This window comes from Rattus rattus, chromosome 1 (genome assembly GCF_011064425.1).
Source record: "Rattus rattus isolate New Zealand chromosome 1, Rrattus_CSIRO_v1, whole genome shotgun sequence".
Taxonomy (NCBI): domain Eukaryota; kingdom Metazoa; phylum Chordata; class Mammalia; order Rodentia; family Muridae; genus Rattus; species Rattus rattus.
Window position 1 is genome coordinate 11,482,133 of NC_046154.1, and position 14,835 is coordinate 11,496,967.

Here is a 14,835-nt window from a genome sequence, read left to right on the forward strand (position 1 = left end):
GTCCTGGGGGAATTGAAATGTTGCTGTGATCTTTCTCTCCTTTCCTCCTCTCTTCCCTCTCCATTTCTCCTCCTCCCTCTGTATGTATGCACTGATGTATGTATGCACTGATGTATGTATGCACTGATGTATGCACTGATGTATGTATGCACTGATGTATGTATGCACTGATGTATGTATGCACTGATGTCTGTATGCACTGATGTATGTATGCACTGATGTATGTATGCACTGATGTATGTATGCACTGATGTATGTATGCACTGATGTATGTATGCACTGATGTATGTATGCATGTACTGTATGTATGTATGTACTGTATGTATGTATGCACTGATGTATGTATGTACTGTATGTATGTATCTATCCCTTCATCCACCCATTCACCCGGTGACTGAACCTAGGACCACTGAGTTTATCTCTGACCCTTTTAAAAAGTTTTATTGGGGTTGGGGATTTAGCTCAGTGGTAGAGCACTTGCCTAGCAAGCGCAAGGCCCTGGGTTCGGTCCCCAGCTCCGAAAAAAAGAATTAAAAAAAAAAAAAGTTTTATTACGAGACAAGGTTTTATTGGGTCAAGTCTAGGCTGCTGTTGAACTAGCAAACCTTATGGTTTAGTCCTGTGTACCTGTGTAGCTATGATTGCAGACATGTGTTACCACACCCATATTCAGCTATGTATTTTATGTAGCTCCTTTCTCAGTGCTGCATTTTTTTGCGCGCGCACGTGTGTGTGTGTGTGTGTGTGTGTGTGTGTGTGTGTGTGTGTGAGAGAGAGAGACAGAGACAGAGACAGAGACAGAGACAGACAGAGACAGACAGCACTGAACTAGTGACTATAGCAGGGGCAACATTAATTGGGAAAGTTCCTAACTCCGAGCTTTCATTTGATAAATGTGGCCCCAGAGGTATTTGATATATTAAGAACTTTTAAGTTACTATAAAGTAAAAGAAAAACAGATTGGAAAAAACATTGCAGTATATGTGTATTAAATTAAATAAGATTAATATCAAAACATTGTAATAACTTAAACAAAAACCAAAGCACTGAACCTAGCAAAGACTTAAGCAGGGAATTCTCCCAACCGGGGAAGTGAAGCTCATTAATTCATTCCTTCAGTGGGTTCCGAGCTCTTACACCAGGTTCTGGTCTAATACATACGGCAGATAACTGAGCAGTCTGGACTGGTGTAAAAGACAGAGGACATTTCCCAAAAAGAAAAAATTCACATAATGAGCATGCTGTTATGAAAATAAGAGGGTGTGGGGGCACACGCTTTTAATACTACCATGATGGAGGGAGAGACAGGTAGATCTCTGTGAGTTTGAAGCCAGCCTTGTCTATATGAGAATTTCAGGGAACCCAAGGCTACGGTGAAATCCTGTGGGGGTTGCGGGGGAGAGAGCGAGTGCGAGAGCGCCACTGGAGAGATAGTTCAGGTCAGTCAGTAATGTGCCGAGAAACTGAATTCAATGTCTAAAACCCATGTTTAAAAACAAAAACAAGGGGCTGGAGAGATGGCTCAGTGGTTAAGAACACTGACTGCAGGGTTGGGGATTTAGCTCAGTGGTAGAGCGCTTGCCTAGCAAGCGCAAGGCCCTGGGTTCAGTCCCCAGCTTCGGAAAAAAGAAAAGAAAAGGAAAAAAACAAAAACAAAACAAAACAAAAAAACCAGAACACTGACTGCTCTTCCAGAGGCCCTGAGTTCAATTCCCAGCAACCACATGGCAGCTCACAACCATCTGTAATGGGATCTGGTGCCCTCTTCTGGTGTGTCTGAAGACAGTGACGGTGTACATGACATATACATGAAATAAATAAATCTTAAAAAAACCAAAAATCCCTGAGTGCCATGTGTTTGTAATCTTGATGTTGGAAAGCTGGGAACAGGGGCCTCCCTGGGACTCACAGGGTTTAAGGCCTGCCCAACTGTAAGGCTGGGTGTGGTAGTCCACGCATGCCTTTAATTCCATCCCTCAGAGGGCAGATGCAGCAGATCCTGAGTTCCAGGACAGCTAGGGCTACATAGAGAGACCTTGTCTCAACAAAACAAAATAAGAAAAAAGAGATTGTGCCTGGTTCCAGGAACCTCGTCAACCCTACGTCAGGTTAGTCAAGTCATAGATCTTGCAGGAGAACCTACAACTGCCACTTTACTAAACCAACTCTTAGTTACACTCTAAATATCTATCCTTTACCCATAGAGTAGTGTAGTGCTCACCCCTCACCAAGGAAACTTGTCTTTGCAACAGATGGAGACATCACAGACAACCACAGCTGATGAATGCAGAGCTCTGTGGAGCCCAGTCCAACTGACACATCTACAGCACAGCCCAGCCTTAAAGCTCGGGAATCATCGTGGAGTGGGGCGGGGCAGGAAGGTTGTAAGAGCCAGAAGAGCAGGACGTTTGCTGTGAGACTTTGTCTCCTAGAAAAGCCAACCACATCACGGAGTCTCAACAACACAGCTTCCTTAACATAAGCTGAAGAGGGATGACACCAGCAGACACGCTAACATGCACTAGAGGCAGCTAAGGACTGCTGAGAGGAAGCCTTCTTCAGGGGAGAGCATCTCACTTGGTGTCTAATACCAAGTACTCACAGAAGTACACTGCACAGAGCAGGTTGCATTTACATATTTAAGAATGGAAACTCATCCGCAGTAACAAAGAAAAAGGCTATGAATTTGAAAGATGGGGTGGGGCATGGGAGGAATTGGAGATGAGAGAAGGGCCAAATGGTATAATCTCAAACATTTAAAAATACATTTACCTTAAACATCTTGAAAGGTAATTTCTCAGTCGTTTAAAATTGATCATAATTTTGAAAAACTAAAAAGATGTGATTCAATTCTGATATGGGAACTGTATTATTTTAAAAGGAAAATAGTGGCCAATTTTTAAAGTTCTGTTAGGTTCCATGATATTTAAACTCATACTTTTCCTTTTTAGCCTTTTGTTTGTTTCTTCTTGAAGATATTTTTGTAATGAATAAAAAGTTTCTTCCTGGCTCAGGAGATTGCTTGTTCCTTTTGGAAATTACTTACGGTTTATTCTATTTATTTTCTTTCCTATGGAATTGCATTGATTTTGTCTTTGAGAGAGAAACTTCCTCTGGAAAGTGTTCTTGTGTTCTCGTGCAGTAGTGAACTGTAGTGATTTGATTCAGCCCACGAGTCACGGCCACAGCTGCACAATCTCCTGGTTTTTGTGCAGGGTAGTTAAGATGTGTCTGTCAGATATTTCCTTCCCCTCTCCCCTCCTTTCCTCTTCCCTCTCCTCCCTTTCCCTTCACTTCCCTTTCTTGACAAGATTCCTCTGTGTGGCCCTGGCTACCTTGGACCTTGCTCTGTAGACCAGGCTGGCATCAACTCACAGAGCTCCTTATGTGCCACTGTCCTGGCAGATATTTCCATAGGTAAAGAAACTGTGTGTGTGTAGTTAAAGGAGCAAACTAGAATGCCTCTCCGTTCATTATTTAAGTGTTAGGGAACCAAGTGTTTCAAACCGTCAAGTATGGGAAATTTGCCAAGTCACCAAGTATCCTTAAAGTTTTATATATATATTTGAACTTGGGTGGTGGTGGCATAAGCCTTTAATCCTAGTACTTGGGAGGTAGAGATAACAAGGTGGTACACACAGATCTCTCAGAGTTCTAGGCTAGCCTGGTTTACAAAGTATTCTAGGACCACTAGAGCTAAACAGAGAAACCTGTCTTGAAAACAAACAAACAAAACAAAAAACAAAACAACAAACAAACAAAGTATCCAACCAAGCAAAAAAAAAGGGCAATAAATGGTTTTCAGATGGAAACTTACAATTTTAAGAAATTCTTCAATGAACAGATAGTTTTGTTTTTTATATATTACTGGAGATTGACCTGAAGACACACAGAGAAAGATTGATGCCTGTTATTTTGTAGGTTATTTTTAATTTATTAATTAGAGACTTTTTAGGGTCTGAGAAAGAGATAATAGAATAGGAAAAGGGATTTCCGTCTTTATTGTTTGGTAAGTGACTGTTGGGAATATGAGACTTGTAAGAGAGACAGCAGACAGGCTTTTAGAAATAGACCTGAAATAGCAGCTCTCATACTTTGACCTTTGTGTCCCATAATTTTGACAACCTTGTGTACAATGTTTTTCTTTAAAGGAACCTTGAACATAACTTCAAAAGAAGATTTGAGTTTTACTTCTGGACTGCATATAGAAGGCTATCAGAATGTCGGGAGCCTCTGTGAAGGTAGCCGTTCGAGTGAGGCCCTTCAATTCCCGAGAGACCAGCAAGGAGTCCAAGTGCATCATTCAGATGCAGGGCAACTCGACCAGTGAGTACAAGTTGTTTTCCATTAGTGCATGTGTTCCCTTTCCTTCTCGCTGGGATAGAGTACACAGACGTCTGTGTCCTGACTGCCTGTTCAGGATGATCTACTGTGGTTTACCCCGGCAGACTATCTGCAGTAGTACTTAAACATGGACTCTTTATTTCGTCCTTTGTAGCTGGGGGAGCCCGGATGGCCCAAGTGTTGATCCTTACTTAGCAAGTTTAGAGTCTATGATAGTAAAGGAATAAGCAGTGGTTTTTACTTAATTCTGAAGTAAGATATAACTTTAAAGTCCCAAGATTGTTTTCTTTCTTTTATTAAATATAATTTGAGCTGGTAAAATGTCTCTTGATTTATAATGGTTGATTTGAGCATTGGTTATGGTTGTAATATGAGGCAAAATTTTTTTTTTTTTTAAATGATGTTTATTTTCAGGAATAGTGTTTCCATGGGGTGTGGTGTTACATTAAAATGACCCCCCCTGCACAGCAGGAGTTGAATGTTTCATTGTAACTTTGGTTCCATGCCCAAGACACATCTTTTGATCTGCTGAAACTGGTTCCACTGCTGAAATTTTCCTTCCCACAATATATGTTTATAGTTCTCTTCTGGTTTGACATACACACGTTTCATTAAATGCAGCATATAATGTAGATTTTTCAACAGGGTCATTATAAACTGTCAAGTAAGAAACCTTGAATAATGGCTTTAAAGCTCATAGTCTTGGCTACAGGGTAATTCTTAGCTTTTGATTTCCCTTACATCGGTGTAAACAATTTTGCCATCTTTGAAGGTTTAAAAGCATTTGCCTTCTTGGGGTATGATCCAAGTTCTTGATTTTTCTTTTCTTCTAGGTCCTTTATCTGAGGCAAAATATTATTAAATACAAGTAGACACTGCCATCTTTTAGTGTGTACTTTGTAATAAAGTAGAATTATTTATTGATTTTTTTTTTCAGAGTGGTTACTGCCACAGTCTCTCAGTGGACTTCTGAACGTTTACGATAGGAATAATGTGACAGGCCGCAGCCTGTCAAATGCAACCTGACGAAACAAGTTCATGAAGGAAGGGAGGGCTGGAGTCTGGGTGTGTGATTCCCATTGTGGCAGGAAAGGCATACAATCAGGAAACAGAAAGACATACAGACAGAAATTGCTCTCTCTTTCTCCCCCTTCTGTCTCTGAGTCAGGGTTCCTCTGTTTAGTCCTGGCTGTCCTGTAACTCACCTTGTTAACCTACCAGGCTGGCCTCGAACTCAGAGACCCACCTGCTTCTGTCCCTCAGCGCTGGGATTAAAGGTGTGCGCCATTACTGCCCAGCTCACTTTCTCCTTTTTAAAAAGGCGGCGCCAGTGTTGAGCAGATGTCCAAGTACCAAAATATTTTGCTTCTGAAAATTTGTCTGCCACAACCCCCCCTTTAAATTCTTTTCCTGGGGGTTGGGGATTTAGCTCAGTGGTAGAGCACTTGCCTAGCAAGCGCAAGGCCCTGAGTTCGGTCCCCAGCTCTGAAAAAAAGAAAAAAAAATTGTTTTCCTTTAGCAAAATTTTTTTTCTAAAGGTAGGATCTTCTATGTCCCAGATTGGCCTCAACTGTGTCGTGTAGTTGAGGGTGGTCTTGAACTTCTGATCCTCCTGCCTCTATCTTCTGAATACCGAGTTGCAGACGCGTGCTGCCATACCTGGCTTTATGCCATGCAGAGAATGGAACCCAGGGCTTTGTGCCCAAGAGCAAGGAACTCTGCAAGTGAACTATAATCCCCAGGCCTCAAAATGACCGTGACACAAAGTAAAAGTGATCAAAGGTGATACTTGCTATCAAATATGGTTTTAGAAACATGCAAATGCTGCCTGGCATCGTGCTGTGAACCCGTTACCTCAGCACGCAGGAGACTAAGGCATGAGGCTGGCGAGTCTGACCCAGTTTTGGTGCTGTAACAAGACCACATCTTAGAACAAAAATAAAAATTAGAGCTTAGGTGTTAGCTCAGTGAGTAGAGTGCTAACTGCAAGCATGAGGACCTGAGTTCGATCCCCAGAGCCCATGTGAATGTGAAGTCACATGACTGGGAGGGAAGACAGGCACTGCTCAGCAAGTGTCCGGCCAGCTGAGACAACAGCCTTAATACATGAGTGTGTGGCTTCCTGAGACCAACATCTGAGATTGACTTCTGGTCTCCACATGCCTGCACACACACACACACATGTGCATGTGTGCCCACTCACACACAAACATACATATTCATAAAATAAAGATGAAAACTACAAATGTAGGTTGGGAAAGAGCAAATAAAATAGCTTTGTAATGAGACAGCTATTGAAGTATTTAGTCTTAGTTTGGAGCTTCTAACCTGTTTTTGATCATTCAGTTCCCAGATAAAGGACACACGCAACCGTAAGCCTTTATGAGCACTAAGGCTGGGTTGATACTTTACCCTTTATGCTATTAAAGTCTGTTCCCATTGATAACCGTGAGTCATTACTTACTATGTTTTGGGCTGCTCTTAACTCCAATCGGCCAACCCTCATGGCCATGCTGTCTTGACTCCTAACTCATGGCGTCTTCTCTCCTCCTCCTTCTCTCCTTCCATGTGGTCTCCTCAGACACCAAGCCCACCTATCTCAGTTCTGCCCAGCTATAGGCTGTAGCCATCTTTATTCGCCAGTCAGAAATCACTTGGGGACAGGTTACAGCATCGCTTAGGTCCACATGCTCAGCATTACAATACATAGCAACAGACCGAACCCCAATAGGTGTAGGGTATACTGGAGGAATGAATAGGTCGAAATAATTAATAGATGAAAGCTACTTTAAAAAAGATTCGTTTATTTGTATGACTATGAGTGTCTTGTCTATAAGCATGTAAGCATACCGTGTACATGCCTGGTACCTGAGGAGAGCAGACAGGGTTTTCAGTTTCCTGAAACGAGTTGCAGATGGTTGTATACTGTCCCATGGGTGCTGGGATCCAAACCTGGGTCCTCTGCAAGCGAAGCAAGTGTTCTTATTAAAAGACAGAAACCAAAAGCTTCAAACTAGACCGATGACTCATTGCAATGAACGTTTGCCGGTAAAGATGTGTGGACAAAGGTTATAGTGTGTGACACAGTGCAGCTTCCAATGACAAGATTTTTTTCTTCTTTTTTTATTTCCTTTTGTGTGTGGGGGGTGTGTTTGCAAGGGTGGATATGGAGGAACAGGGAGATGAGTGGGATTGGGGTGCATGATATGAAATTTGTAAAGAATCAATAAAAAGTTAGTCTTAGATTGAGAGAGTACATGTATTTTTTAAATAGCATTGTTGAAAAAATGGGGCTGGAGAGATGACTGAGTAGTTAAGGCACATATTGCTCTTCCTGGGGACCTTAGTTCCATTCCCAGAACTCAGATCAGGCGGCTTACAACTGCCTGTAATCTCAACAAAGGGGATTTGACACATATGCCCACTCTACTTGCACAAACAAAAATAAAATAATAAAAATAGGGCTGGAGAGATGGCTCAGCGGTTAAGAGCACTGACTGCTCTTCCAGAGGTCATGAGTTCACATCCCAGCAACCACATGGTGGCTCACAAGCATCTGTAACGAAATCCGATGCCCTCTTCTGCTGTGTCTGAAGGCAGCTACAGTGTACTCGTCATATATAAAATGAATAAATAAAATCTTTTAAAAAAATAATAAAAATAAAAAATAATACCTTATAGATAGATAGATAGATAAGGATAAGTCATAGTCATATGTGTTAGCTACTAAGGAAGGCTGTTGTGCTAGGAAACTAGCCTGCCTGGGGATCACCAGATGATAGCTCCTTGCAGATGGAGTACAGGAGAGTGTGGGATGCCCATTCTATAATAACTTTTACAAAGAGTAGAAAAGGTGGGGAGGGAGGATGGACAAGAAACCAGGAAAGGGGATAACATTTGAAATGTAAATAAACGGGCTGGGGAGATGGCTCAGTGGTTAAGAGCACTGACTGCTCTTCCAGAGGTCCTGAGTTCAATTCCCATCAACCACATGGTGGCTCACAACCATCTGGAATGGGATCTGATGCCCTCTTCTGGTGTGTCTGAAGACAGTGACGGTGTACTTACATATAATAAATACATAAATCTTTAAAAAATGTAAATAAATAAAAAAATCCAATGATTTTTTTTAAAACTTAAGAAAAGAGTAGAAAAGCATAAAGAATACTTTGAGGAATATGCAAATTTTGAAAGCTTAGTGGCGGTAGCCTTTATATTTATGTGGCCCGTGGTCTCAGGAATCATTTTCTGGCACAAACAAATATTACTGCCTTAAATAGTTTAGAGTCCTGAACACAGACAAATGGCTTTGCTCAGTAATATCCATTTAAATTTTTTTTGGTCTACTTAGTAGAAAGGAAAATGGGTCAAAAGTAATGATTTAGCTTTTAACAATCATGCTTAATTATGTGTGTAAGTTTGGAGACACTGGATGCATACACATTCCCTCAGACAAAGAGGAGGTGGGGAGAGCTGGTTTTCTCATAGTGTGCAGAATTGAACTGTAATATTTTGTTTTGTCTTTTGTAGAATTCTGTCTTGCTCTTGGGGAAATCTGTTCATCTGTCTTCCTTTGACTAGAATCTTAACATTTTTATTCTTTAATGCTTAAGCCCAGTAGAATAGAAGTAGTTATGTGTTGTTTTTTCTTGTTTGCTTACACTGCATTTTTAAAGGCTTTCCTATTGATACATATGCATTTCTAAACCAGATGATGCACATCACAGCAGACACAGAGAATGTTCCAGGTCGACTAATTGAAAATAAGGGCATGACCACTGTGGGGATTTGAGAAGGACTGATGTGGAAGAGAATGCTTTTATTTGATTAGTTTGCTTTTTTGAGACAGGCCTTACTCTCTAACCTAGGCTGGTCTGATACCCATGGTTATTTTACCTCAGTCTCCTGAGTGCTAGGTTTGCAATTGGGAGCCACTACACACTTGTAGGAAGGAATGCTCTTAAGTTTGTATGATTTTTTTCTGTTAGGAATGGATCAGTCATGTAGAAAGGGGTTGGGTCCTCCGTACCTGTCTGCAGCAGGTTAGGGTCCGCTTGTCCAGGCGCAGCCTTGCTCCACAGCCTGCTCCTCCTGAAGTCTTCCCGCTACATTTGCCTCCTTCCTTTCTCAGAGAGGGGACTAGTTACTTCTAAAGCCACAAGTCTACTTGATTAAATGTTTCACAAAAGTAAGAGAATGCCCAGGTCAGGGGCCTTCTCTTTCCTCAGTGGTGTCAAGGGTGGGGAAGACTGGGATCTTCAAGGCCACCTTTCTTGTGCACAGGCTTGTGCGTTGGCTGACTTTGTGGTGGACCTTTCCCCTCTGGTCCTTCTGCAGCACTCCCAGTTTACTTATATACTGATCGATCGATCTGTCTGTCTGTCTGCCTGTCTGCCTGTCTATCTATCTATCATCTACCTAACTACCTGCCTATCACTCTGTGTGTGTGTGTGTGTGTGTGTGTGTGTGTGTGTGTGTATGTGTGTGTGTGTGTAACAAGTGTGTATGACTCTGTGAGTGTGGGGGTCAGAGAACAACTTCAGATGCTTTTTCCTTTCACTCTTTGATGGGTTCTGGAGCTTGAACGGAGGCTGTCAGGCTTTCATGGGCAAGCACCTTTACTCACTGAGCCATCTTGCTGGCCCTGTACCCCTATATTTACATTGCTTCCCCCTTCTAGGCTAAAGTTCAGGATCATAAAGATTAGATTGTGCTCTCATTTATAGACAAGTGTCAGGAATATCCCGTTCTCTCTCTCCTCTCCTTCCTTTCCTTCTTGAACAGTGTCTCTTGTAACCCAGGCTGGCCTCTAACTCCTCCTGTTCCATCTGCTGAAGGCTGGTGTTAGAGGCAGGCATTATTGTCTAGTGTATGAGTTGCTGCGGTTTAGACAAGAACTTTGCTAACTGAGTGATACTTCTGTTTTTTTTTTCTTTTCATTTTGCCTAAGAAGTCTTACTATTTTTGATTACTTGAGCATATCATGTTGAGACATATTTATATGGGATAAAAATAATAATGGTTTTGGTAAATTAGAACTATTTCTTCTGTTTCTATTTATCTAATTGTTTCCAAGGGTTAGTTGACTTTATGAACACAATTTAATAGAATAGTATTGTTGGAACCTGTTGTGTGTGTGTGTGTGTGTGTGTGTGTGTGTGTGTGTGTGTTGTGTGTGTGTTTGTGTGTGTGTGTTGTGTTTTGTGTGTGTGTGTGTGTGTGTGGTGTGTGTGTGGTGTGTGTGTTGTGTGTGTGGTCTGTGTGTGTGTGTGTTGTGTGTGTGGTGTGTGTGTGTGTGTGGTCTATCTTGTATTTATTTGGAGGTGCCTGCTGTGGAGTTCTATTTATAACACTGCATTGAGGAAGAGAGAGATGATGTATTTTTTTTGGCTGCTTCTACAAACAAAAGAGGATTCTTTGGATTTAACTGTCACTTTGCAGCAGTAATTGTCAGTGTTGCAATTATTTTCTATATTAGGAAATACTGGGTAGTGTTAGAATAGTTATCCTGTAGATGTTGTAGTTATAGATATATTACTCTATAGGTATTATGGGTGTTTATCCATAATATATTACTTATTTGTGTGTGTGTGTGTGTGTGTGGGACAACTTAGGGAGGTGATTCTTTCTTTCTCTCTTGTGGGTTCCAAGAATCAAACTTGGGTCATCAGGCTTCATAGCAAATACTTTTACTCACTGAGCATCTAGCCAGACTTTCTCATCCATTTCTCAGCAGATGAGAGTAGGTAGATGCTTGGTTTACTCTCTGAGGACTCTTTAATTGGCCTGTGATGATCCTACTCATGTCTTTATTGCAGGCCTGGCCTGTTGGACAAAGTCTGACGTATAGGCTTTTACTTTGTGCAGTGGTCCCATAAATTTGGAGGGGTTCTGAGGTTATGTTTCATATCCATTGTACCTTTAATAGTAAGTATTCACTAAATAGAATTTGTTTTATCTTTCTCTTTAGTCATAATTGATAAGTAGATAGAATGAATAGATAGATAGATAGATAGATAGATAGATAGATAGATAGATAGATAGATAGAATGAACCTTTTTTGTTTTGTTTTTCTAAGCCATGCTGGTCTAGAACTCACAGATATCTGGCTGCCTTTTTTTCCTTCTTATTTCTGTTCTTAACAGTGGTATCTACAGCCGTACAGCCGGGCTGTAATGGTGCACACCTTTGATCCCAGCACAGAGGCAGGCAGATGTGTTTGTTTGAGTCTGACCTACAGAGCTAGTTATAGCACAGCCCAAGCTACACAGAGAAACCGGTCTCTAAAATATCAAGACAAAAAAAACAAGACTAGAAATAGGGCTCTTTTATTTTCTCCATTTTCAGTGAGAATAACATAGTTTGTACAGTGGTTTTCCTTTACCGAATGAAACCATTGAAATGGTCTGGCACTTATCAGTCTGTTGGATGCCTTTCCCTTTTTTTGAATATTCTTCAAGACCATGATTTCATCTAGACTTAGACCTGTAAGGTTGAGGCAAGAGATCTGGGTTTTCGGGTTAGGCTGGGCTACTTAATGAGCCTGAGGCCAGTCACAGCTGCATAATGAGAAGCTGTCAGAAAACAGTGCCATTCCAGAGCTAGCTCAGGGGTAGCTCAGCCTGTGCTTAGCCTGCATGAAGTCAAGCCTGCCCAACCAGCGCCTCATGGTTTCAGTAGCTCGTGTTCTTTTGTACTTATGGTCAGTGTTTCATTTGTCATCGTTTATTTCAGACTCTTGAGTCTTAGGCTCTTCCTTTGTTGAATGGAGATCCTGAGCTCGATGTAGCTCACTGATATAGCCACTGCATACATACCACGTGAGGCAGAGGCTTCAGTTTCCAGAGTCAGTAAACGGGGAGAAAACCGTTGCTAATGTCTTCCCAACTGTCTGGCCCAGGAAAGACCATTTATTAGAATCAAATACAATGATATATACTTGTAGAATGATATTTGAAAAATAATTTTTGTGCTGAATCTTAGTACCAAAGTTGTTTTTAGTCAGAGTTTAATTCTTTTGCATTTATTTTATTTTTTGTGTGTATGTCAATGCGTGCGTATATGCGTGCATGCACTTGTGTGGGGGTCAGAGATACCTTGTGAGTCATTCCTCTTTTTACTTTGTGGATTCCAGGGGTTGAACTCATAATAAGGCTCAGTGGTAAGCATCCTTACTGGTCGAGCCATTTTGCTAGCCAGAAATGTAAGTTTAAAGTCAGCAATAATTATGCATAGGTTGGATTAGAGTTTTTCTGTGTATATTTGGAACTGCTTTTCATTCATTCATTTATTCAAATGCATTCCGCTCTGTATGCGCATGCTCACATGTGTATGTGTGTGTGTGTGTGTGTGGTGACCGAGGGGCACATGTCTGCTGTGCCATGGTGCTCAGAGAACAACCATGGAGTGTCACTTTTGTCTCTCCTGTTATTTGTGGGTCCTAGAGATCCAGTTCAGGTAATCAGGCTTACATGGACGGTTCTCCTACCTGCTGAGCTTTCTTGCTGGCCCAAGAACTCCATTAAAAATTTTATATTGCATTAATTATTTGTTTTGTGTGGGGAGGCAGTATTTGTGCCACAGTACAGACGTGGAGTCAGAGTGCAACTCTTGGGAGTTGGTTCTCTCCTTCCTCCATGTGGGTTCTGGGAATCAAAAATGGTTCATCAGACTTGGTGGCAAGTGCCAGCACCTCTTACTGGCCCAAGAACGGACTTTATTATATATAAGCTTTTAAATTGCTTCCATTGTTTTCATACCGAAACAGCTATGTAGGAGACAGCTGGGCTGGAGAGATGGCTCAGCAGTTAAGAGCACTTGTTGCTCTTGCAGAAGACCTGGTTCATTTCCTATCACTCACTGGGGTGCGTGACTCACAGCTATCCAGTACTCTGGATCTAGGGGAATCCCACACCTCCTTCTGACCTCCATGGGAAAGCTCTTTTTGCCTTGGCTCATCGGGAAAACCTTTGTAAAGTAGGCTGGCCTGAGATTTACCTGCCTGCCTCTGCCTTCTGAGTGCTGGGATTAAAGATGTGTGCCCCTAGGCTGTCCCAGCAATAAGATCTGCTAGGAAACCTGATCTTTGTTTTCTACTTTCCATTTTAGAGTGAATTTAAAAAAAAAAAAATCCATGCCAATAGCAAGGTGCTGTGATTGCTTTTGGTAACGCAGTGAGGTCTGAAGTGGAGGGTTAACTTCTGTTAGGGAAGGTGAGCATTCAGTGTTTGCTGTCAAGGATTGTGCATTGTGGTAGACTAAATATTGTTCAGAGCCGTATTGTTTAGTAATGTGGGTGATGTGGGTATAAGCAGGAAATTGGGTTTATTGTTATTCAGCAAGCAGAGGAAGCTTTTAGAATTTTTAGTTTTCTTTTAGAGATAAAGTGATTGAAGTGGTTTGATGCCTGTTGGAAAGCACGGAAGAGGAGCATCTTTACAAGGAAGTGGAGAAGGGAAAGATAGGAGGTTACAGAAGCCCTTTGTTTGGCAGAGCAGAGAGTGCAGTGAGGAAATGGTTCTGGAGTTGGTTCTCCTCTTTCTCCTTTATTGAGGCATTTCTCTTGATTCTGCTGTTGTCCCATATTTGCCAGGCTCCTTGGTCTTTGTGGTTTGTTTATGTGTGTGCACGTCTGTGTTTGTGGTGCCTGTGGAGGCTACAGGCATCAGATCCCTGGGAGCAAGAGTTACAGATGTTAGTGAGCTGCCTGACTTGGGTGCTGGGATCTGAACTCCAGGCCTCAGAGTTGAGCAGCCAGTGCCCCTTACTGCTCAGCTGTCTGTCGGTTCCCACGTTGCACCCTTTTATGTGGACTCTGGTGAGTATTTCTTTATGTGGCTGCTACCTTCACCCCTGGGCCATCTCTTGGCCCTCACTTCATCTCCTAAAATTGTTCAATATTTGCTTAGGAAGATGAGCTGTTTCTTGGGGGGGCGGGGTGTAGGGAGAGTGTAGGGTCTCACTGTGTAGTTGAGGCTGGCTTCACCTTTCAATCTGCCTGCTTTGATCTCCTGAGCCACCATATCTAGCTTTTAGAATTTTTTTTTTTTTTTTTCCCCCGGAGCTGGGGACCGAACCCAGGGCCTTGCGCTTGCTAGGCAAGCGCTCTACCACTGAGCTAAATCCCCAACCCCTAGCTTTTAGAATTTTAAAAGATACTATAAAGCAAGTGTGTTCTCAATTTTATTCTATTTTATTTTCTTGCGTGCATGTATGTCTCCTGATGCCTGTGGAGGCTAGAAGAGAGGTCAGATTCCCCGGAACTAGAAGAGGTGTAGCTTGTTTTCTTATCTTTCCACCTCCACCACCACCCCTGCCCCCTTTCCTTTGAGACAGAGTCTTTTTATGTAGCCCTGGCTGTCCTGAAACTCACTAGGTAGACAAAGCTCACCTTGAACTCTTCCTTTGGGAAACTGGGATTAAGATGCTGCCACCACTCCTACCTAGCTTCTTTTCTTACTATAAATAAATACATAAACAAACAAACAAACA

General features: G+C 41.9%; 1 protein-coding gene across 1 annotated transcript in view; it reads left to right on the plus strand.

Moving 5' to 3' along the window:
- Kif1b (kinesin family member 1B) overlaps positions 1 to 14,835 on the plus strand; it is a 130,739-nt gene that overhangs the window by 13,278 nt on the left and 102,626 nt on the right. Inside the window, exon 2 of the mRNA XM_032894543.1 lies at positions 4,152 to 4,326. Coding sequence (XP_032750434.1) covers positions 4,221 to 4,326 — 106 coding nt within the window. The 5' untranslated portion in view covers positions 4,152 to 4,220. The remainder of the gene's footprint in view (positions 1 to 4,151; positions 4,327 to 14,835) is intronic.